Source organism: Pundamilia nyererei, unplaced genomic scaffold, assembly GCF_000239375.1.
Source record: "Pundamilia nyererei isolate P.nyererei 1_Seehausen unplaced genomic scaffold, PunNye1.0 scaffold00158, whole genome shotgun sequence".
In the NCBI taxonomy this organism is placed as follows: Eukaryota; Metazoa; Chordata; class Actinopteri; order Cichliformes; family Cichlidae; genus Pundamilia; species Pundamilia nyererei.
In genome coordinates this window covers 1,021,098-1,046,271 of record NW_005187559.1, presented here as the reverse complement: position 1 = coordinate 1,046,271, position 25,174 = coordinate 1,021,098, and the positions used below count along the sequence as shown (strand labels likewise).

General features: G+C 40.0%; 1 protein-coding gene across 1 annotated transcript; it reads right to left on the bottom strand.

Moving 5' to 3' along the window:
- Positions 1-3,588: 3,588 nt before the first annotated feature.
- Positions 3,589-14,334, bottom strand: hs3st3b1a (heparan sulfate (glucosamine) 3-O-sulfotransferase 3B1a). Its single transcript, XM_005745425.1, has 2 exons — positions 13,541-14,334; positions 3,589-5,406 (listed from the first exon to the last, which is right to left on the bottom strand). The coding sequence occupies exons 1-2, from the start codon at positions 14,032-14,034 to the stop codon at positions 4,788-4,790; spliced, it is 1,113 nt and encodes a 370-aa protein (XP_005745482.1). The 5' UTR covers positions 14,035-14,334; the 3' UTR covers positions 3,589-4,787.
- Between the last annotated feature and the right edge of the window lie 10,840 nt (positions 14,335-25,174).

Here is a 25,174-nt window from a genome sequence, read left to right as displayed (position 1 = left end):
GACTGCAACAAATAGTGCTGGGAGACCACAGAATGAGCATTAACGCTAGAAGTGCCTGCACTGGTTAGAGGGCACTTCTCCCTTCATACCTTTCCTCGAGGGAATCTCTGGTTACAACAAGTGGATTTCACTGACGGTGACGCAACTCCCTGTATTCAGAACATCAGAGTATCTGTTATTGTCCTCTGAGAAGTCTTTTACAATAACGCCACAAAATCTGATCAACGTTAAGCTCATAAGAAAATATCTATTTATAATGATTAGGATGATGATAAAACCTTGGGTATCTTTTAAATAAAACCTAATGGGCTTGCACATTGTGAATTTAGTAATAGCACTGGACACACCCTGCAGCTTGAGCTTTTCACGAGTACCGATAATGACACAAACGACTGACAGCGTTTAAGGGAAAGAGTAAAATATTTTCGGAACAACTGAAAAAATTGTTTTCAGTTGTTCAGTTGTTTGCAGAAGAATTACGTGCAAACAAAAATTTTATGGGGATTAGATGAGAATATTTTCAAGTGCTACAGTTTGAAACAAGCACCTGAAGTACAGCTATGCTAGTGCATGAGGGCTAATTAAAGTCAAATCAATTGCTAAGCTAAAAATGTGATTAAAACGAGGCCCGAGGACTCTTTGCACATCTGTTTCAGCTACTGATGAAGCTAAATATAAGTCACAGATCGAGAACACTGTCAACATGAACAGCACTGAAAAAGTGTTAGTGAGCTGATTACAGCCACAGCTGTAAGGTTAAAGGACAGGGTTTTAAGTTGTTTGATGTAACGGTTTACTGTTTGAAAATAAATTTCTTAAGAAAAATACCATTTTTACTAACACTAACTATGCTGTTCACTTTCACAGATGTTAAACAAACGAGTTTAAGCTAAAGCAGCTAATAATGGGCTTTTTTTTAATGTTGCAGTAAACTAATTTGGATGTGAATAGCTCGGCTGCATTTGAACAAATAAGTAATCTGCATCATCATTTTCAGAATAACATGCTGAGAGATGTTTAGCTTTGCCGGATGTTATGAAAAACTGTGTTCACAAGTCTAGATCCTGCCACCGAGGAGATCGCGAGCAGTAGCAACACATCAGAATCTGACAGCAGTGAATGCAGTAATTAGACTTGACCCGACAACTCCGAGGTGTGAGTGTGAGGCACAAATCAGTACTTTAGAGGAGCATCTGCTTCATCGTCAAATATAAACGACCCGTTGAATTTATGTAAATCAAGTTGGCCCAACTCAAAGCTAAAAAAGCCCTTTTGGAAAAGGGATTAGAGCTGGATTAGCTATGTCAGCACATACATGCCAACTCCAAGTCCACTGTCTGAGATTAATGCTTGCCCTTCCTAACGGATTAGGATTAGGGTTTGGACAATGTATAATAAATGATTAAGGGCAAGAGAGGAAGGCAACTGTTTTATTAAGCTCTAAAACAAAGTTCAGATTGTTGCTCTAGAAATTGTTGTGATTTGGGAGCTTGTTTTTTTTGTCTTTCACTTTCTCCCAGTTATAAATCATGTCTTAAGATAAAAAACAACTACAAACAAAATTATGTGATCATATGCTAAACTTTGTGAAAATAATATTCAGAACAAAAATTAAAAACAAAACATAAAGGGGCAGAGTACGTTTTTTATAATGACCTTATATCCTGTTTGTAAATGCTGCTTGATGGTGCAAGGATATTTCATCATAGTGAAGATGTCAGCAATCCAAATAGTAACTATTCAGTACAACGTGAAACTAAAATGATTACTGCAACATTTACTGATTTATGAATACTTTTCAGTTTCCACTCACCCTGTTTGAACCTTTTGTTAGCAAAAAAAAAGAAAAAAAGAGCGAAATAGAGAGAACACGTCCCGTTAAAATAGAAGATATGATAGTATTAGACTTTAATACTTGGCTAACTTGGTGCAGCGGTGCTGTAGTTATTACTGTCACTTCTCTTTAAACCACCCGGGACCTTTCTGTGCTCAGCTTGCATGTTTTATCATGATCCCTGTATGGATTGTCTCCAGGTGCTCCAGCTGTCTACAAGAGAAGTGAATATGAGCGTAAATAGTTGTCTGACTTGTGGACCTACCAGGGTGTGCCGTGTTGTTTTACCTCATGTCAACTGGAATACACCCCAGTCTCCTCAAGGACCTCTAAAAGAGTAAACAGGTAGCTTACTCCAGTCTGTAGAGGCAGCTGTCTCTGTAGATTGAGGCATCCACCAAGTACCTGAATTATTTTTAGTTCAAAGTCAGCCTGGTTTCTCTGTACATGCCTTTTTCTCTCAGTTCCTTCTGTCAGATGTTGTTTCTAAGGCCACTTAAATGCACAATTTAGAATCTCGCAGGTGCAGAACTGAAAGACTCAGCCAACAAGTCAGATGTTGACTGAATTAATCATCTGCAATGATTTCTGCATGTGTATGTTAAACATGTTAATCGACTCCTGCGTGATTAACATCTTGGCACAATACGAAGACGTCTCATTGACATCCTAATGAGGGTACAGTTCATCCTACCGCCTCCACCCAAATTACAAATGTCTGTTCATATGTCCTCTAAACCAAACCTTCTGGTGTTGTGTAACACTTTTATTTCCATTTGCTTTTGTTCAGCTTCTCTGATTCTATTCCCCAGTGGAAGCTGCCAAGTTGATATTTGAAGTCACTTAATTCTCATGGATGCCAGGTGTCTCTTTTCCTTCATCCTAACCTTCAAACAACATCAGCCTTCCTTACAACAGCCTGTAGGGATGTATGCTAACAGCAATTCCCCAGCTGGGAGCCTAGCAATTACAGCACCCCTCATCTATTCCTTTAATTGCAAAGGGAGCTGCTTCCTGGGCGATCAGACTCCTAGCCTGCCACCAGGGAGACTGGCTTCATCACTGCTGGCAGCCTCAGGTAAATGAGGGTGTTTTGCTGGAGAGTTAAATAAAGGTTGTTTGTTAATAGAGGGATGTGATTCATACCTCTCTTGAACCATAACCTTAGCTCAGCGATTAGTTGTTCTGCTTGATGGATGGGTCACATTGTTTGAGACTAGTTCAAGGACAACACACAATGCCTCAACAGGATATCTAAGTACGATAAAACATATTAACAGAAGGCTCTAAATATTTTCTGGAATAAAAAGAAATGTGAAAAACAGACTGAATGCTATGCAATCGACAGCAGTATCAGCTTTATGAACACTACAACGTGCATGAGGGGGATCGCTCATATATATAAATGGACTCCTGAAGGCTCATCCAGGAACAAAAAAAACCAATCATTTCATAATAAGTCACTTCTGGCCTGATGAGAAACCTGACACTTAATGTGTTTGTGGGGGTCATGGCAACGAAATCCTCTTAGTGGTGGCAGTGGGAAGCCAAGACAGCTAACGTGCTAATTAGCCTGTTAGCGCAACAATGTGTAAAATGGTGATTAGACACAAGATTACACTTTTGCCTGCATAAACCTGAAGCATTGATAACCCACGCTGCTACCCAACAAATAAAACACATTTATAGCACTATCCTATTTTTTTTCTAACCATACCGAAAATCCAAGGATGCCAGAGACTGCATTGTTTGACTTTGATAAAACACACTTTCTTTATTTCTTCATTAAAGATGACAAGACTGCACCTTTTAATCAACATCTCATTTAAACCCAACTAATTTCAATATTTTTAAAGCAAAGCATACAGTGAAATAGTGCCTCTACAACAACAACGTTGTAGCAAATCATTTTAGAATGACCCTGGATGATGTCGGAACTGCTGAATTGTAGAGGCTGAATAAAACTCAACCACAAATGAAACTTAGATGAGGAATTCTAAAAGGCTATATTGGTTTAGTTTCTTCTGAAAGTAAAGAAAATAAGTCCTCCTTTTCACTCCAGCAGCTGATGTACTGTGGGAAAGGGCATAATTAACACATCCACTATCAGATGCAGTAAGAAGCTGCACAGAGTGATCAATGAGAGCAATTTCAGTACAGATCAATAAATGTGGATGGCTCATATGACTTTTCATATAAATCATTTTCTATAGGCGTTATGAAATCTGGGAGGCAGCTCTTTGGAAAATGGATAAAAACATACAAAACAGATTTGACACGACTCTATTGGAACCCGATCAACATTCTTCTGTAGAGACAAAATAAATAGTGGTTAAGTCAGAATATTGCAGTGGAAATTTATATTCTCATATTAACTTGAATTTGGCTCAAAGGTTGACCATAAACTTGCTGCCATTAATGGATCAATGTTTTATTGAGACGCTTGAGAGATCAAGACAATGCCATCACTCAGGTCTAATTGACATGATGAGGAGCTATTACTTTATTGATCTACCTGGCAAGTTGCGCTGGATCAGCTGAGGCCTGTATCGACCTGACTAAGTGGGTCCACAGACCTCTGAGGGTCAGGCAAATGTTAAGGGGATATTACCAGTTTTGTTGTCAGCTGGGTCTGAATTGGGTAAAAAGAAAGAAAAAGAAAGAAAAAGAAAACACAGTGACCCTGATTGTAATACCTGTAAAAACTGTGTGCTTTTAGGTCAAAAAAAGGAGAGATTTTGTAGCTCGCAACAAATAAAAACATGAATAAACCTAGTTAGGCAGCTTAGTGAGTTAATATCATAACAATAAATTATCATAAAATAGACTTCTGATCTTTTTACACACCACCAAATACTGTACATAGACTGTAAAACAATAACTCCAGAGTGATATAATTATAACAAAAAGAAATTCCAGATAACCAGCGTGAGCCTGTCATCATTTTTTTTTCTTAGTCCCAACCAAAGTCATGACCAGTCATCTGGTAAAACTTGAAATTAAAGGGTTTATAAAAGTCTCTTAGCCTCTGAACCACCTCTGGGTCAATATTAGGATGGGTCCTGCCTTTGGTTTTACCCAAGCAATGTGGCCTACTGTTCCCCTCAGGTCTCTTAAGGCAGGGGAAGCCTTTTGCTGGGTTAAAGTGGAAATGCTTCTCTGTGACCACCCTCCTCAGCCCAAGAAAGTCCTGGACACGAGCCATCTCACCTGCAGGGTCGGTAATGAGACGCTCTCCGCTAACGAACAGCAGCTGCTCCATGGGAAAGTACTGGAGCCAGCGCTCAAGGTGCTTGGCGTACATGCCAATTTGTACAGCGCTCCATGTGGTGTCAATCAGACCTGCCGAGGTGTTCTTCAGGGTCAGGCTCTCAAAAGAAGGGATGTCTGGCTTCTTGGAGCGGGTCTGAGTGTAGTCTGAGATGGCTCGCGTGACAGGATCCCGGACAACTACAATTAGCTTTGTGTCTTTAGACATGGCGTAGATTCGAGCAGGGACCTCCTTAGTAACGTAGTAGCTGGGAGTCTTTTCCATGGTCAGCTGGCCTTCTGATGACTTAGGCATTAATTCCCTGTAAAGAACAAATACAAAGAATTACATTTGCACTGCAGATGACATATTTTGCAAAAACCTACTCTACCATTTCCGCTGTATACTCTGTTTTCCTTTGTAGAGTTAACAGCTTACAAAAGTGCCAATCAAGGACGATGAGATTAGCGATGACATAATATCACTTCATGGCAGCTTTATAAACACTGTCAAAGAGAAGCTAGTCAGTCATCACCAAGAAGACAGTAGTAGAAATCTTGAGCTGCATTAACAAAGCCTGTGACAGTGCATGACGTGACAAGGGCTGGCAGGTAAAGCAGAAGTCCTATCAATCTTCAGTAACTGTGTGGGGGAAAAAAATACACAGTTCCACATTCCGAGTACAAACTGTAAAGGAAGACATCCACCCTCGTGTGCCTCTTGTACCTGCATTAAACATCTAATGACCTAAATCATCTCACAATCATCACACTGAAATATTCCTCAGACTCATTACGTTATACTTAAAAATGCTGGTTTAGCTATGAATAGGCAGCATTATGCACTTTAATGTCATGCACCTTTCTCCTAATATCAGTATTTTTGTGAGAAATGTGACAATTTGATGAAGCTTTGCATTCCTTTGGAAATATGCTTGGAACCTGTCTGTTCCCATTACTGCATATTCTTCTTAACCCTGGATGGCTCGGGTTGATCATAATATAGCCTGTTAACTGCAGCCCTCACTGGATAATGGCTCAAGTGAGCCAAGGGGGATTAGGACTAAGCCAAACACGCAGCAGCATTAGAGGCTGGTTGGCTGCCTGTTGGCGAACTGGGTGGTTGGCTTGTCTCTAGAGAGAGGGGGAGAGAGATATGTGGCTATTATGATGAGAATCACTGGTGAGCATTTTAAATCCATGAAAAAACAAACAGTTACACAAAGTTTGGATACAACACCACATATTCCTATACAGCTGAGTGCAAGTAGGGAATGCAATTTTCATGCTGGGATCGAGTCAGGGAGTTGCTGATTCGACTCTTTTCCTCATCTGGTCCTCATCCATCATCAAAAACATGTAAATAAAAACAGAATGCAATGATTTAGAAATTATAGCATTCCAGTTTTACTTTACACAGCATCTCATTTTTTTTTCTTTTTTTAGAAATTGCATTGCATGTTGAACTAACGTTTTGGTGCCCCGCAGCTCTTAATCAGAGTCTGAGATCTCACGCTGATGTGACAAATGACTTGAATCAAGAGCAGTGTGCACATATCTCTTCTTCTGACAAAGAAATGTTAAGCCATGGTATATTGCCTTGCGTTAACAAGCATCCCTTTCAATCAAACCTCATGTGGGTTTGCATTAGTCACAATGTAAATCTTCAGTTGCTACACTGCATGGTAATATTCTTAGGTTTTGATAGTGAACGGCTGATCTAAATCAAACAACAGGAAAGCAGGGAGTCATGTCATGTCATTAAAACAATTACCACAATTTCCAACCATCTGTTGGTTTAACAACAGCTTTCTTCGTGCAATTCTGCATCAGCAAACCAACAGAATATGGCAAGATTTTGCTCTTCACAGCACTGCGAGAAGAGAAGACTTTAGCTACAAACATCACCCAAACGCTATTAGTGCAATTTATACAGAAGAGGGGTTCTCTTCCTTATACAGTTTCTTCGCCTAATGTCACCTGCTCTTTCTTTTGTCTATAGAAGCTGTGGGTCTTACATATTTATAGTGTTTTTCCTCTCCCTGAGAACCTTAGCTACAGTTGAAGGTGATGGAAAACAACAGAGGAGAGAGATACAAAAAAACTATACTGGAGCCCACTGCAATTATCTTCTCCATCTCTTGAATAAACACAAGTGCAGTGCCGTAGGCCCTTTGTCGAGGCCCGAATAGGCACAAAACCTCACTACCTATCAAACTTTCCACTTAGTCAATGAGAAAAACAACCTGCGTGATGAGGGCATGCATTATTCATCTTAGCACCGATAGAGAACAGGAGAACATCTCCAACTGAACGAGGTCTGAGAGCGAGTTGCCTTAGGGGGGGGCAGATGTAGCAAGCTTTCGCAATTTGTTCTGCTTAATAAACAATGTTGCCTGGAACCAATAGGTTTCAGTGCATCTATCAGTCAGCTATGCAAATGCATTGTCGTTTAGCATTGAGGCACACTGAGCCATAAGGTGCTGACTTTGACCCCTTCATGAATTTTTCATGGTTTTATTTGGCTATACAAAGCTAATAGCCAAATATGTAACCATGGTGGCATGGTGTTTAGTTAGAATCCTGGGTTTGATTCCACCAACTGGCTAAGTTTGCACCTGTGGCTGTGTGGGTTTTCTCCAGGTATTCTAGCTTCCTCCCACAGTCCAAAGACAGGAAGTTAGTGGGATTAACTGGTTATTCTAAATTGAATGTGTCTCTACTCTGAGTTGGCTTTTCCAAAGTGTGCCTTGCTTCCTGGCCTATGCAGCAGGCATAGTTTCCAGCTTACCTATGACCCTGGTTGTATGTGTGAAACAAAATGGATTGTGTTTTCTGAGTCATGAAGCAAAAAATTAAAAACGCTTATAATTGTCATGTTACAAACTAAATTGCATTTCAGACAAACCTCACTCAGAGCAATAGCAATGGGGAGATAAGGAGAGAGGAAGAGAGTAAATACAAGGATTAGATGGAATCAGGTGCATTGTCAGAGGATGGAGACTGCATGCCCCCACCCCTCTGTTCTGACGCCAAAGTTGTCGGCAGGCATTTTTAGATGCAGCGTCTGCATTTTTTTGCCTCAATAGCACAACCTACAGACAGACATTAATCTGGGATTGGTGGGTTGTGTAATGGGCCTCTGTTTTGTCTGCTGGGCAGTCAGGTGTGTCCATTTAACTGGCTGCCGGGGAGGCAGGGTTTGTTTCTGGTGCCTTGTTTACATTCATTGCTATCAGGAAGCAGGTTCAAAGGTAGGAATTTACAACATTACTGCATGTAGCTTGGTGCTCAGCTGCTGGGTGATGTCCTCAGTAATGAGTTCAGTAAGGAGCAAGTAAGGTGCAAAAAAACTCCAGGAGGAAGCTTTTTTTTGTATTCTGCAGTTTTCTGCTTGACTGACTCTAATTGGCATCTATATTTCAGCTTTCTTAGATCCTAGTGACAAGGGACAGTGCTTGAAAAAAAACCCTCAATGTTATCTAATGGCATGATGAGTTCTAATCTTACCCTGCAGTTCCAAGAGCAGCTGAGCTTCTGTGGGAAACATCCCTCTCCTCGAAGACAGGATGAGAGGTGTGGTATGCAGCCACTCGGAATAATCAGACTAGTGTACTAACACGCAAGGATTTCTCTAGCCATTGTGTGCCTTCTTTTTAAGTATCAAAAACATCGTCATTACACCTTAAATTTCCTTCTTATGGAGCCACAAATAACAGCTTTTGCATGTCCTTCATTATTACTGTCAGTATATGCAGAACTCAAGGCCACCTGGTTGCCTGGTGGAACCAGGCCTGTTTTAAAGAGAGGAGGAGGAGAAACAGGAGGAACAGCCATTCTGGTTTCTCTCACACAACTGCCAGCCTTCCTTTGACATCTAAGAATTCAGGCAATCCATTCTTTACAGAGCTTTTAATATAAGTCTTGGTGCTCAAAAATGCAATCCAATAACATTCAGCTAATCGCTTAGCGTGCACTGTTTTTTTGTAATTATGACAACAGCTATAAAAACCTTTGTTGCTATCAGTGCATAGTAAGCCTGTATGAGTTACTCGCTACTTTCTTTACACACCGTAGATGAAAAGAGACAACAGTGTGAGCCATCAAATTTAAGGGGGTTTCACAGGAATGTGTTTGTGTCTGAATCTATGGATCAAAGTTCAGGGGTGAACAGTCCTGCAACAGCAGCCAAGCTGAAGTGAACTAGTAGTCACTCAAATGCAAACAGCACTGACAAACACTTGCATAGTTGTGGATGTAAAAACTGTGACACAGATGTAACAGGGCCAGGAAAAACAAACTAATATGATCAAGCTTTAGTGTGCTGACTGTGAATAAGCACAAAGTTGTCGAGAGCTTAATAGCATTAATATATCGGAGCCTCGTCAGCTTAGCTTTGTATTGTTTTGAGCAGTAATGGAATAGAAATAGTGTACATTAAAAAGCTTAAATTGTGTTTTAGAGTTATTATAAAATAGAAAAGAAATCCAACATCTATGTTTCTGGCATATGTGATGTTTGGAACAATTAGACTATTCCTCACAGATGCAAGGTGGTTTGAGAGGATCAGAAAACGAAAACAAGACTTCAAAGAAGAAAAACAAAGATGGCTGAGGCAGACTGGTTGTTTCTAAAGTTGCCCTGACTTTCTGTCAGGGAGTCTCTGCAGCAGAGTGAAAGACAGCTTCAGGAAACAACACATTTTCCCTGAAGAAACTACAAAAGAGAGAGATGAGGAAGTCAACAACTCATGGGGATATAATGGAGTGAACTTGTTTTGTTTCAGTGTTTCCAAAGTGCTGTAATAAGTGCTGTGGTTTGACAAATTGCCTCAAGCAAAAGCCCAGGGGGTTGTTGCAGCAAATTAAGCCTCCAATCTCTGGAATAGGGAGAGGATGCGCACATTACTAGTATCGACGATTTATAGGATTTATTCTAGGAATTGCTAGCAAACAAAAAGGTCTTTGTAGGAAATGAAGTTCTTAAAGTGCAAGGTTTCATGGTTTGCTGGGGAAAAAAACCCCCAAAACTTCTTTTCTTGTGAGTGTGCTGACACATTAGTTTAAGCCGGGAGATACCTTCATCGAGAGCTGTCTCACTTACACCAGTTCTCATGTGTCCTTGCAGCTAAAAGTGTTGAGTGCGCAAAAAGATACCAGTGGATTTAAATAAACCCGCTCCTGGGAAATGCAACTTTTCGCACAGAAAATCTGAAAGTCAACTTTCGGGCTAAAAAAGCTTAAGCGTAGTGTTTGAGTCTTTTCTTGGGCGGGTTCCAGTGAATGCTCTTCCTGATGAACTCCTGCTGGGCTTCGTCAAAGGGCACTTTCACCCTTTTGAGCACATTTGCATACAAAGTGAAGGCAGAGAAAACATGTTTCACACTAATTGTCTGCTCTTTTATTGTCAGGGTTAATGCAATCCTCAGGGGTTCTCCAACATCCCTTTTCATGGAGCTCCATCACGCAAAAGTAAGAAAGGACTCACTTTAAATTTACTGCCCTCTATCTGCCGCTGGGCTGCAGTAAGCTCCCCCGGGGCTCCAAGGAGGATTAGGCCCTGTTCTCCGACACCCTCCATGAGTTAGTAAGAAAGCTCTTCATTGTTCTATATTTGGAACCTCAAGAGGAAAAACATGATTACAGCAATTAAGTCACATCTACTGCACAGAGCCCAAAAGACCTTGATCAGAGCGTTGAACAGAAGATAACCTGTCCAAAAAGATATAGAGGAGGAAGTTAGAATTGTGCTAAAAAAGCCATTCCCACGGCTTTTGGAAGTTGCCTCCTGCGCTTTGTTCGAGTAAGCATGTGGTATTGTATGTCTGCTTCACTTTTTTTGCCTTAGAGTGAAAACATGCTATATTGTGGTTGGCCTCCTGCTGGGCGAGGGCCCCTCCTCTATGTGGGGCTCCAGAGGGATGGACACAACAGACCTCCAACAGAATGGAACACACCAATCACAGCAGATAAATGGTGCGGGCACAACTCAATGCCACCCCAGGAGCTGATAAGCCCACCCAGCAGAATGCACCTCTCCCCAAGCCACTGCTCACCATTAGTCGGGGGGCAATGAAGTGAAAGATATGGGCCAACAAGTCAGTGGATGCCTCTTTCTGGCTTGGTTAGTGTGGACACAGGATTGTCTGATGACTTTTTTTTTCAGCAAAAGTTCAAATGTATTACAGAGAATACTTTTAAAGATCATCCAGCAACAATGCACTCTTCCTTAAAGGCAGCCGGAGGTTTTCTGAGCACCACTAAATGATCATTAAGGGCTGACTAGATGTCACAGGGCTGTGCTGCAAGGGGGTCAATTTGTGGCACAGCGATCTCACTGTGACAACTCAAGCCGAGTTGTTTTAATTAGCTGGATCACCTCTCTGAAAAAAGAAGAAGTCTTCATTACGCATTAAACATTCTCAAGATCAAACTGCTTCTCACAGCCACTAACTGTGTGTTTAGTGTGCATGTGTCACTGTGAACAAGAAGTAAGTATGCCTCACTTATCTGTAAAAGGTTTTTTTCTTAGACTTTTACTTAATGAACATTAAATTCTATCCATCTTTAATGATGGTATTTCCTTTTCTTTAAGCCATCATCCATTCCAGACATGTGTTACTTGTAGATTAAAAAAGCATGAAGACTAATAAGCGTTCAAGCGCAGGACGGTTTCATGTTATTTTTGAGCCTACAGTGATGGACAAAAGAATTTCTCCGTAGACTGATCATCCAAAAATGCCCTAAACCTGTCCGGAAATTCTCAAAGGAGCTTAGGCAAGAAGTCCTTTGAACAATGCTTCGCTTCCCCTATTGTAGCTCTATGAAGCCAGCTTTGAAACAGTGTCTACATCCTTTGACATTGCCTGTTAATCCCTGGGCTCAGTCAAATGGACACCTGAAGCAGCAGTATCTCCTATTATCTCTTGTTAACAATGTGGCTGCTCTGATGTAAAGCACTCAGTTCCAATCTACAGTATTTTCTTTTTCCACTAAGAGTAGTGCATTGTTATTGTGCAGCTGAGGTGATAGTAAAGAGCTTGCATACAAGGACAACAGTTGCCATGACAGAGAATACAGTAAAAATGTTGCCTTATTCAGTGTTTAAGCAACCAAAGATCTGTGATGAGAGCCTCTGATCGACTGAGCTTCTGAAACAAATTACTCCAAATGAATCAACAGAAAGTTGAATCTCACTTCAGGAAGTTAGATGACAGTTTTATGTAACTTGCTGACTCCTAGCTATAAACCAAAGGCTATTACTCTGAACCGCATCCAGAATTCAGGTCAAGTCTAAATGGAAGCTCTGCATTATCATTTTCTCCCTGGTGCCTGCTCTCCTTTTTGGAAAGCCAGCAAAAGTCAAGATCCAAGGATAGATGTAGAAAAATTCCGGGAACTGTCAGTCAGGGTCAAGCAAACACGCACAAAATAACTGTCCTTTGTGTAAATCGACACAACTTGGAAAAGTGGCCAAACAAAACTGCGCAAAAGATAACAATTTCCCTTTATTAAAATGTGAATTCGTACTGTGTCACTTATTCAAGTGCTTAGAGTGCATTAAAGGTTTGACTTCACTGACAGTTGTTAAAACTGTAAAAGTTTGTCATTTATATGCTAAAAGCCTGCACCTGCTCTTCATGCTGGTAGATATAGAGATTATACAGTGCTGCAGATAACTCTATGACAGGAGGAAACAAATAACATCTCACCAGCAGTATTTATTTTGTGGATAAACCCCATGGTTGAGCTTTAGTTAGAGGCAATGAACCTGCATGGTGTTTCCTCCTTTCCACAATGGATATTTTACATTATATATTCCTCCTTCATGATTGGTAATCAGCATGACAAACTGTGAATCTGTTTAACTAGAGCCCATAATACATGACACACTCTACACTACATAATCTCAGTATGAGTGTTTGTATTTATTTATTTAATTCATTATTGTTAATATTCATAAAATAGAAATCGAGTGTTACTTGGTTTTCGCTGTGACAAACACCGTGTAAAATTATTTTTCTTTTTTTTAATGTAATCTCTTGGTTTCTTCTTCTCATCAACTTTCACACATAGCTCGATCATCAGAGCTGATGTTATGAGGCTACCTGTCAAAATGATTTACAGGCGTAACTTTTGGTTAAGTGAGGCTAGACTTTCAGGACATGAAAGGCTTTAGTAGAAATGTAAATATAACTGTGTCTTTAATAAGCCAGGGGAGAAGGTGGTTGTTGGGTTTTATGAAGATTGAAAATATGACGATCAATCACAGCAATGTAAACCTCAATTATTGCGATACACTTGCAGACAACTGGAGATTTATGTCCACATAAGTAGCCCACGTTTCAATGAGCAAACAGCTTTTTGGAAAATGAGGCATGGCGTGTTTTTGTAGCGCTCGTGTGCGTGACTCGTGGGTTTTTAATACTGCACTGTGAGGATGAGTGAGCTAGTCTACCTGTACCACTCCAGTCCTTTATCGTAGTTGCGGTCGAAGAAGTGCGGCTCCGCTCCCACCGCTCGGATGTCCGGATGCAGGCGCAGAAACTCCAGCAGCGCCCGGGTGCCTCCTTTCTTCACTCCGATGATGATTGCCTGGGGCAACTTTTTACTTTCCGACTCATTGAGGGAACCTGACATGGCATTATCATCCAACGCTTTCGCCTCGCCTCTAATTTCATCCCACTCGTCTCCTCTGCTGTCCAACTCGTTCTCGTTATTTAGTAAGTCCCTGGACGCTCCTAAAGAGGACCCCTGGTTGTCAACTTCTGCGTGGTTTTCGCGTCTGTTCACCGATCCGTACGTCAGGTTTGGAACAGTGGAGCAGTAGCCAACACAGCAATATATCATATACACCCAAAGGGACAGCATTATGCAAAATACAAAGAGTTTGTTTTTCACGTGGGATGATGGCACAACATGTAGACTGTGTATAATCGGACTATATTCCATAGGACCGCCGTGACAAAGTTGTATTCCAGTTACTTTGCATTTTGACAAAGCTGCCTCACTCCTCTGCCATGGTTCTGCTCCTGGACAACCGCTGCGCAATTTCCCAAAACATAAATTAGCGTTTAGCCAACATGGGAAGTAAAACTGAACTGCATATGCTCATCTAGTTCCACTTTAATACCTGTAAAAATACTTTAATTTAAAATAAAAACAAAAAAACTGAGCGGCAAAAAGCAATTCAAACACATCACCAGTTGAGCGATATGCGCGTCAGGAACCAGCTTGCCTCCCATCACTGCCTCTGAGCGTCTGAGCGATCACTCTGAGGCACCAAGTTATTTTCAGGCGAGAGCGTCAAGCAGAGAAATTATCACTTCCGATAAGCTTTTCAAAGTAAGCGTTGTCAAGTGGTAAAAGAAATCTATACATACGGTCTACACTCGCATATTCACATTTTATCCATGATTTGTCTTCATTTAATACATTTTTCCTTATATAGATTTTATGCATACGCTACTTTAATACAACTGCAATCTATAGACAGTGGATCAGATTATAACTTTAAATCTATGGCAGGATATTATCCATAGACAAATAATAATAATGATGATGATAATAAGTAGAAGAAGAAGAAGAAAAACCTATGTACTCACATTACAGCACACACTGATCATAATTTAGGCTGAAATTTACATTCATATGATAATATGTGCCACCCTTTGGTACTTGCTGTGATTTCTTCATCTTTATTACTAGAACAACATCGATTCAGGTTGTGCTTAAAAAATATTACACACAATAATATTATTTTTTTTAAAAACACACATTTCAAATTTTGCAAGATTTTTGACTTTTTCTTTTTCTTTTGCTGTTTTTTCCCCTCCTTGCACATTAGAAGTCGGCCAGAAACCTCTTTTCCCTACCATATCACTTGACTTTTATTTTGAAAGTTCAGGGATTTTTCTTTCAGCCTTGGTCTACTTTGATGCAGGTGAAGCGCTGAATGTAGACTAAGCAAAATAAAAAATAAAAAATAAAAAACTCACCAAAACACACACGAACTTCAGCCTGGAGCGGAACTTTAATAAAATCAAAATATGCCTTTTTAAAAAGAAATAAATACATAAATAAAAATAATTAGTTATGAAAGAATGAAGTTGAAGTATTTATGATTATAATAACAGAGGAGGTCTCTCTTTGGTGTAAGGCACAATTTAATTTACAGGTGGCTTACTTTAGCACAGGGAACCACCAAGGAAAGCAGTAGGTAATTTTTATTTTTATTTTAACTAAATAGAAATAGATCAAAAATGTGTTTATTTATTTATTTAAAAACAGGGGAATACTAATTACGCTATTATCTCATTTGCACATTTGACCCGTGTGATTTTTAAATACCTACTGATCAAATGGAAGCACGTTACTACATACGTGTTTCTGTCAAGGGAGATCAAGCCATCACAGCTTTTATAACTTTATAACTTACTGACACAAACATACATCCAACTAACACATGTATCAAAGATCAGCTGTTTGTTGACAGCCTCCCACATTTCTGTGCTATAACCGGTTCACGTGAGTCACCTTTAATTGCCTCATAATGATTCCGAACGGCCTTGCTAACGCCACAAAAATGTGAACGTGTAGTTCCACACAAACAAACGGTATCACGAACCATAAAAGTTAATCATTTACCCCTTAAGGCTGTGGGGGTGGGGCCACGGCAATCACGACAACGATGAAGATGCGTGATTGTGAATTTGGAAGCACAAAAGTTTGTTTCAGTGTGTTTGTGTTAGCACCTCCTTCTGGTGCAGGGTCAAAGGCCTCCAGTCCCACTGCACCCCTGAGCTAGCAGAGGATTAGCAAGATTACCCCAGAGCTGCCATGTCAGTCAGAGTTTTGCCAGAGACCACCCTGCCCCCTTCATCTAAGCCCCTTATCTCATCTCTCAGACACTGCTATATATGATATGCGTGTGGTGTGCGGCTAAGTGTGTGTGTGTTTTCTAATCCTAATAGTTGCACTTCCACAGGACACAGGCACAAGATAACCTGTTTGGGAAACTGTGTGCACCAAGGGGTTTGGTTGGAGCTATGCACTTGTGGTTTGCCCTTTCCACTTTGTGTACAGATCATGTTTATCTTTGCTCTGTGTACTTGTACCTCTGAGTGGAAGTTGGACTGTTGAGTTCAAGTATCGAAGCATCAGCAGTAAAGTTAAAGTCCAAAAAGCTTGTTCATTTGACGTGCAAATGAGTAATGCCGTTTTCATGTGGATGTGTCACTGAGACATTTTCCACATTCAGAGCTCACAAAATGGGAAAACTATCTAAGTAAGTATCACAATGAACAAACTACTACACTGCTGTTTTGAAAGAGATACAATGTGTTTATCTAACTTGGCTGAAGCCAAGGTTCTACTGACAAATTCAGTCTGTTTTTGCCAAGTGTAAACACACTGGAACACTCATATGGAGGAACGTCAGATAAACAGAATAAAAAGGGGAAATATTAGTTTTCTTATGTAATGTTCCCTGTCACAAATTGGCTCAAGGAGAGTGAGAAGCAGGAGTTCACAGATGAAATGTACTTATAAAAAAGTGGAATTTATTAAAACTTTACCAAAACTTCAAAACATCAAATGTCAGTGGATGTGTGTCGTATGTGCTGTTGGGTTGTTGGAGGTACAAACACACAAGAAGGCCGATGCCAGGTGGATGGCATAGAGAGGCCAGGGGCACGTTCAAACCTGAACACGCTGCACAGTGTTTTGTTCCATTTTTTGGGGATGAATGAAATGCTTCCTTGAAAGGATGTGTGGAGTCACCAGTGGGCTTGGAAGCATATGCGCTCTCATTTGGTGGGTGTGCAAGAAAAGTTGTCCTATCACACAGCAATGCCTACATAAATCACACCACTCTGGTTAAATAAAATAATAATAATGTTTTGAATGCAAACCAGGTGAATCAAAGGGTTGACTTTAATAGGCTGGGAGACCCAGGTGTGCTACTTTAGCTCGTGAACCTTTTATATTAGCCTCCAATCTATAAGCTAGGATCATAGGGGCACTGCAGTCCATACCAGATCGAGTATTGTTATTTATGCAGGTGACAAAAGTTTGAATTAGTCCAAAAATTAACAGAAATTTCAGAAGTCATAGAATGTTGCCTTGTGTAATGCAGCCGCTTAGAGTTCACACACAGTAGAAGAATCAGACTTGAGCCACATTTCAAGCCACTGGAAAAAATACTTAGCAACTATTAATGAAAACGCCCACAGATTTAGTATATATCCTGTTTAGTATTTTATTTGATATTAATGTGATGTTAAGAGAGGATCTCTTATGTCCTCTTTTACAAACTCTAGCCACTTTGTTTTATGATGTTTATGTATAAATGAATGTAGGCTGTACATGTATTTATAAGTGTGAAGGACCCGTGGGAGAAAAGCCAAGACTGAAGCTTGTGCCAAAGAGCCAAAGAAAAAAGGAAAGAAAGATCAGCATTAATATATAATGTATCAAGGCACTAGCTGCTCAAGAACCCTCATATGTTTTAATATGATCAATACTACAGCATCTGTATAGATGTGTAGTCAGCTCGCTGGTAATTTGACTGAAAGAGCTATAAAGATAAACTATTATCACATTGATCATTTATTTGCTTGTGATTGAGAAACACTGTAGAGCAGTTTTCAAAGAGGGCATAAGCCCTATTGTTAGCTTTTTCTAAGGCCTCCTTTTTGTCTCCGTGCTGGGGGATTAACAAACTTCAAAGTGGTGCACAGTTTTGGGAGGATGAAACCTAGAGTTAGAACAAAAGACACCTGAGGGAGGATACACACAGATGCACACAAATACACACACGCACACGAGCACAGAAGGTGCCCAAGCACGTTTTTTTGTTGTTGTTTTTTTCAGATTTCTATAAAAGTGTGTGTTAATTTGTTCCATCTGTCATCCTTTACAATAAACAATATCCAGCAGACACACACACACGCACTCTGCACTCTGTGTCACTTCACAAGGGCCGATGAAAAGCAAAGTGGACACACTAAAGGGAGCGCTTGACTTGTTCTACACATCCTGGACTGTGTTAACAGACTTCTATTCTGCAGCCTAAACAGATGACATAAACAGCACCCAGCTCATACATGAAAACCAGACAGTCAAATAAAGACCTGTGTCTCAGCACACACTCCTACTCCAATCATGGGATTCATTGTGTGTGTTAACCACTAAAATGTGTACTCTTGTTATAAACAAATACAACCTTATCTTCCTTTTGTGTATTTGGGTTGCCAGTCTGCAATTATAATGCAATTAAGAAATGCAGAAAGTTCAAATATAGAATCGTTTAACATCGTGACTGTTCGCATTAGTGAAGAGTGCTGTTACTTTACTGCCAGGTAAAAAAAGAACCCTAAAGCTGAGTCTTATTAAACATCTGCCTGCACAATAGAACTTCAATGGCACTGCTTTATCCTGTGCTCGCTTATCACCTTGTCCTGTCAACATCTTTTCAGAAACCTCTTTTCACCATCCTCGCAGTTGTGTGAAGAAAGAGGGAAGCAGGTGGAGATGTAAACCATCTGTGCTCTTGCGTGCGTGTTCACTTGTGCATCCTGTGTGCCGTCTATGGTCATATCTAATGTGTACATATAGACAAATACAAACATAAACATAAACACATGGCATAGCACAAGAGTCTCTACTGCAGCAACCTGCAGATGTCAGAGATCTGAGCCAATTAGAGGGTAAAGTCGACTGATGGATGATCTCATCCGGCACTCTGTCCTAGAAAAGGCAAATAACAGTGGGGATGACCGAGATCCTACACACGCAAAGCCTTCAATCTAATGACAGGGTTATTAGGTAAGCTGAGAGGCCGATCAAGACACTTCTCTGACTCCATTAGTCTTCCTTCAAGGTCTTTGACTCTAGCTAAGGCCATTTAAAATGTCTATAAATTCTCTGGAGCCGTGCTAAAGACCATCTTATCTTCTCTTAAGGAAAAGCCACCGTAGCCTGAGCGGATTTCCTCACTTGATCCTGTAGAAAAAGTCTTATCCCATACTGATGTCCTCCTGGACATGGAAACAAAACCTTGTGACAGGTTGGAAAGCTCAGGCAGGCTTAGATGTTCTGGCCTTGCCAAGTCCCGCACAAGCTAAAATTCCCATTATAATTTTAGCTTTTTTAATATTGGTCAGTGTGGCTATAATAACAGCAAAAAGATGGAGACGCATTTATGCTTTTTGCAATTTTTGGAGAGTATATACAGAGTTAGCGGTGTATCTGGATGCAGTCGCTGTCTAATTTCTCCTCTTAGACAAGTAAAAAACTAAAACATACATGGTGTATTTGTTCTGACCTCCCTTTCACCCTATAAGGATGCTTCTTGTATTTTGCTGCACATAGACCACAGCCTTTTGTTTCACTGCTTTCTCCCAGTGGCACAAAAGGTAGAGTATTCAGTGTAAGAAACAAGTCATCAACAATGAACTCACAAAGAAAAGGGTACTGAGAATATTTGAGTTCCTCTGGCAGCTGTTTCGCATGTATCAAAAAAGGCTGTGAATTCCTGGCATCATCTGTGTTGTTTGATTTTTTTTTCTTTAATTTTTATTTTTTGGCAATATCCAGACGGTTACAAGTTCATTATCAAGTTTGCAGTATCTGTTATGATACAGTTTTAGCACCTCACTTTCAGATTTATTTTAAATAATATCAGATACATTTGCTTTCGCCTACCAGCTCGACATATCTTTGCTTCATGTTCATAAAAGTTAGAAATCTAAGCTGAGCTCGGGTTTTAACAGCCACTGAGAAAATGACTGTCATAGCCTGGAAAAGCCCACACAAACTATCCATCAGATAGTGTGTTCCAAAGTCTCTTAATGGTATATAAAGTATGTTATTGACAGGCCTTTTAAGTGGAACTAAAGAGGTAAAATTCAAAATAGGGCTCACAACACCTGAGTAAGTGAAAGGCTTGCTGTAGGTTATGATCTCTTACTGTCAGTTTTCTACTTGAGCCACATTAGCTGTGATCACCCATGATTCACCCATCAAGACTGAATTCTACCAGTCTTGGTTGGCATTTTCTTTTTAGTTCTTTTTTTAAAACCTTTATTTTCTTGTTTTAATTTTTGTTTTTATTACCACATTTTAAACAAAACCCCAGACAGTTCCAGACAGTAAGGTTCTCATTTGATTATTTTAAACAAGGTGTAGGGACAGCACAGCGGTACAGTGTTTGTCACGTTTACCTTTATGTACGTAAGCATAATATGCTCAATCATTTAATGTCCAAAGTGACTGGAACTGAGGTTAACATTTGCAGCTTCATAGTGTCAAGGCTTAGGACAGCAGCGAAAACAACTTTTCAGCTGTGATGTTATAGTCTGCTCAGTTGCTGTGTCTTTGCCTGTATTATTTTTCCATCTTTGTGAGCAAAACAGGTTTGATTAAAAACAAAAACACAAATTTTTTGACAGTAATTGATGTTCCAGTGAGGACTGAATCAGGTGACCCTGAGCCATCTCTTAGGTATGCTGGGGGACTTCCCATGAAGCACTTCTTCCCCACTCCCATCTTTTAACTCCCCATGTGTTTATGCAACACTCCAGTATGTCATTACGTTTTTGTCATTTTTGCCTCTCTTTCACAGTTTGCGATTTATCCTCTTTTCCTATGTTCTCTCTTTTGTTTGTGTGTGTTGTCCCCGACCTTGCAACCGTAACAGCAGATGGCTGCCCCTCCCTCTTCCTGTTTAAAGGGAGTTCTTCATTTGCACTGTTGCCAGGTGATTGCTAAAGGAGAAAAGTCTGAACTTGGGGGATTTTTTTTAATCTACTATTGTAGGCTTTTACCATATGACCCCCATATAAATACAGGTGAATTGAATTGAAATGTTATATATCAAATGTTTAGATATTTAGAAAAATATATCCATCTCTTCATTTCTTAGTTAATGTCGGTACAATATTTTGGGTAAGAAGTGTGAGCTTTAATGTCGAACATTAGAAGAAGATTTCTAAACTAGACTTCTAAACAAAAGCTCTTATTTGCAGGAGACTGATACGGCGTATGATAAACTGAATGTTTACTAGTTAACAAGCTGGCTTATCGGCTGACTACCTTTGATATCTGAGTTTAAATAAAATGTAATTTATCTTGTTTAGGAATGCTTTCATTCAGAAATCTTATCATATTTTCACCTGCTGCTTCAGAGTGACTGTACTTGCATAACTTTAAAGAAAACAAAAAGTGACACATGGCAAGGAGAGACTGTGGAATGTACATGGCTCTGAAGTAAATCCCTGAGACATTCATGCTGAGTATATTTGACCCTGATGACTGCTTTATCATAATGTACACAGATAAAAAAAAACTTCAAAAGATAACACGACCTTGCTATTTGACCACTTCCATAAACAGATCCTACCAGCCAGAGAGCACAACTGACTGGTAGCGTTCAAAAGGTTGCAGTGAACGCTCATTGGCAATCGTGGCAACTAGATACCCTCAAGTCTAAGGTTTGCAGTGTCCCTTAGGGAGTATATCCTGGATGGAAATGTAGCCCATTATCTGAGCAGAGAACAGGTGCTTTCAACAAAGAAGCCTGCCTCATTACAGTCCTGTGGGAAATTAGGGAAAATATCAAGGTCTAGGAATTTACGATGTGGCCTTTTGAAAGCAAAGCAGATCAGATGCCAGGGTTGTGAGTCAAAGTGGTGAAGCCAGTTATAAATAAAGGAGGAAAAACAAGGGAGGCTTTCTGTAAATTAAACTGGAAGTTCAGAGAGTTTTCTTAACCTGCACATCTCAGGTTTATGCATGCAGACATTATGAGTTATACTCAAAAACTTATGTTGATTCTGCCATTTATGCTTTGTGATGAATTGTGTTTATTACTGTACTGAATAAACTTTATATGATAATGGAAAATGTGCAATTTTATTCTTTTTTAACTCAACATCCAAATTTTATTGATAAATAATATGTTATACTTGAGTTTTCATTAATCTCTCTAAATCATATGCACTTTTTAAAATTTTACTTCAAAGCACAGATTCCATAAAACTGAACATACTGTCACGCAGCTTCATAAGTCGTTTATTTTATTCCTGTGACTTCATTTTTTTATCTTTATTCTCAGCCAGTGTTTATTTTCCAATAAGGAAACATGGCATGTCAGCAGCGCTCTGAGGTCACAAGAAATTCAGGCTGGGGCCAAGACAAATTTCTCACTGAAGCTCCGTCTGGGTGGAGGTTCTCTAAAGACGCATTATGCTCAGCACCACATGTCCTTCTCTGTGCTTTTGTTTCAACATTCCAGTCATACTTTATCTTTAGATCTTCTTTTATCTCCCTCATCATTTTCCGATTAGGACTTCATATGGATCTCACTTCGCATTTGTGGAGCATCTCTAAGAACTACTGTATCCAAAATTTCCTCTTGCAGCCTCATGCCACCCGTGGTGCTGACTAAGTTCTGGTTTCCAACTGCAAGCTCATCAGAGCCTTCATCGAGGGCCTTGGCTCCTGTCAGACTGGACAGGTTCGCTTTGATCTGGGCTAAGATGACAAAGCTGTGTGGCTCCAGGGCTAAGCATTTGCAGTACTAAGCTATACATTTTGGGGGTATTCAAAAACATCTTCCCCTCATAAAATTGATCGGATTTCAAATAATAGCTGTGCAAGAAAATTATACAAGTATGTCGGATTTAACCACTGAAGCAATGTGCATAAGTAAAATAATATCCCACAATCAATGAAAATCAATCACTGTCAAAAATGTTGCTTAAAATATTTTTTTTAAAAATACCCTCTTGGATCCGTCTAGTTTCATAAAGTAAAGTTTAGCGTGCATGCAATCACTCCATTGAAAACGTAACTCAGACATTCCCAGGGAAAGAATTAAATGCTACTTTTCTCTGAAATGCTGTGATTAGAGATGTACAAAGTAAATATCGAATCTTCCAGTTGAACTTTTTATCCAGTCACGGATGTCTCTGTGGAGAGCCAGCTGAAATGAAGTAAAGCTTGTCTGTGGGCAAGCAGTCAACCCCCTGAGGAAGAGACAAGACAAACATGATAAGAGGCTGTCGGTAAAATTACAGACTTGAGGCAGCCCTTAATGGAGTTCAGCTCAGGGTTGAGAGAAATAAGGTCGGTCTGTCACCTAAGCTCTTCACCAAGGATGATGCTTTCTACATTCCTGAAATCTCAGCAGGACAAAGAGGTTGATTTTTACATTAGGTTCAGTCTTTTGAAAACAAACCCGGGGAAAAAAGACAAACACGCAACCTTGATTCTGTTCAGCCATATGTCTGCAAAAACATTAATTTTAATAATATACTGATCCCGTCTTAACAGAGCATGAAGGAGTAGTGTGAGGCCAATACAAATACGGCATTAACAATCATGAACTCTCTCAGCGAGGCTAACCGCGCTCATTAGCATTAAATAAACACACCAGTGCCCTACAAATCTGTGCAGTGTATGTATATTTCATTGGGATTTGACAGCCCGTTGAAAATTCAACCTCTTCCAGATTTACTGTACATACTACAGTACGAAGTGTGGACAAACACCAAAAACATCTTTATTATAATATCTTTGTTAGATCGAGGTTTTTGAGCTGTTTTGTCAAACATATACTCCAAACGTCCAACACTTCAGCTCAGCTTCAGGCTCTGCAAAAGAACACGAAATTTGTTTGCTCGCTGCAAATTTTACTTTTCCCATGCTTTATGAGCAATCAGCTGTAATATCCCGACTGTAAATCTCTCTATCACTAGTGGCTGCCAGCACAGGGAGGAGTTGGCTTGTCCCTCAGGTTGCTCGCCTTGCATCATAAATCCTGAACCATCTGAGCTCAATCTGTCTTTCAGATCCATAAAATGCCAAGGCTGCCTCAAGGCCTTGGTTTCCGTGTGTTGGTCTCATATCAAAAGTCTTCTGCGTCTGTGTGGGTGAGCGTATGTGAGTGATCTGCTGGGATAAATCTTTGTGTAAACGATGAACCAGCCCCACCTGCAACAATATCCAAGTGTGGCGTTACAGCTGCAGTCTCTCTCATAATAATGAGTAGGAAAATGCTCAAATTCTCTAAAACAGATCACTCTGTTAATGTTAAAATTTTGATTTATGACCTGTTCATATCTAAGCTGATAACAAGCTGCACACATAAACTTCACATGCCCCTCTGAAACTTTTCCTAACCTGCATTTTAAACATCTACTGCACATTTGAACCTGGACTGCTCCTTCACACACAAGTAATAAGAAAATATAATGAGGGAGGGTAACAGTGGCCTCATGTTTCAGTTTACAGGCCTATAATGTGACATCTGCTCCTAAAACACCAGCATCACACAGGTACAGTTGTACAGCAGTACCACCTCACCCATGATTTCCAGTTCAGCTTTATCCATTTCTAGAGGTATACAATCCTGTTTACAACCCTTCATTTCTTTATATTTTGCATAGTTTGCGAAAGCAATATTTGAAACCTTTATTCTTCAACACAGCCTGAGCTGTCTTAAGCAGCTTTCTTGTAATTTCTTTAAGTCGTCTTTAGGATTTGAAGTCCAGGCTTCTTGAAAGACATTCAAAGCTCTTCTCTGGATGTTTGCTGCTTTTTGGTTTGCTCTCTGGAGGAACCAATCCATGACTAACAATGCTCCATTTTGTGTTTTTCTTTTCTGCACCCAGTCACCCTTTCACTGAGACCATTTTTGATAAGGCTTCATTGAACAGTAGACTGATCAAATGAAAGGCCAGATTCATCTCTCAGGTCCTGTGTCAGGCTTTTGCTGGGTTTTTTCTCTCACTTTCCAATGCTGTTCATCTGCTGTGGATAGATTTTTAGGCCTGACACTTCTTCTTTCATCCTCCACTTGTTCAGTATCCTCAATTTTTTAGAGGACACACTGCACAGCATGTGTCCTTAGCTGTTTGCGAATCACCTTGTTGGTACAAAAATACTATTTTCCGCTTGTCAAATTGTTTTATCTTTAGCACTTTTCAAAGATTCAGCTAAAGAATTGGAACAAATTGTGTGTGTGTGCGTGCGTGCGTGTGTGTGTGTGTGTGTGTGTGTGTGTGTGTGTGTGTGTGTGTGTGTGTGT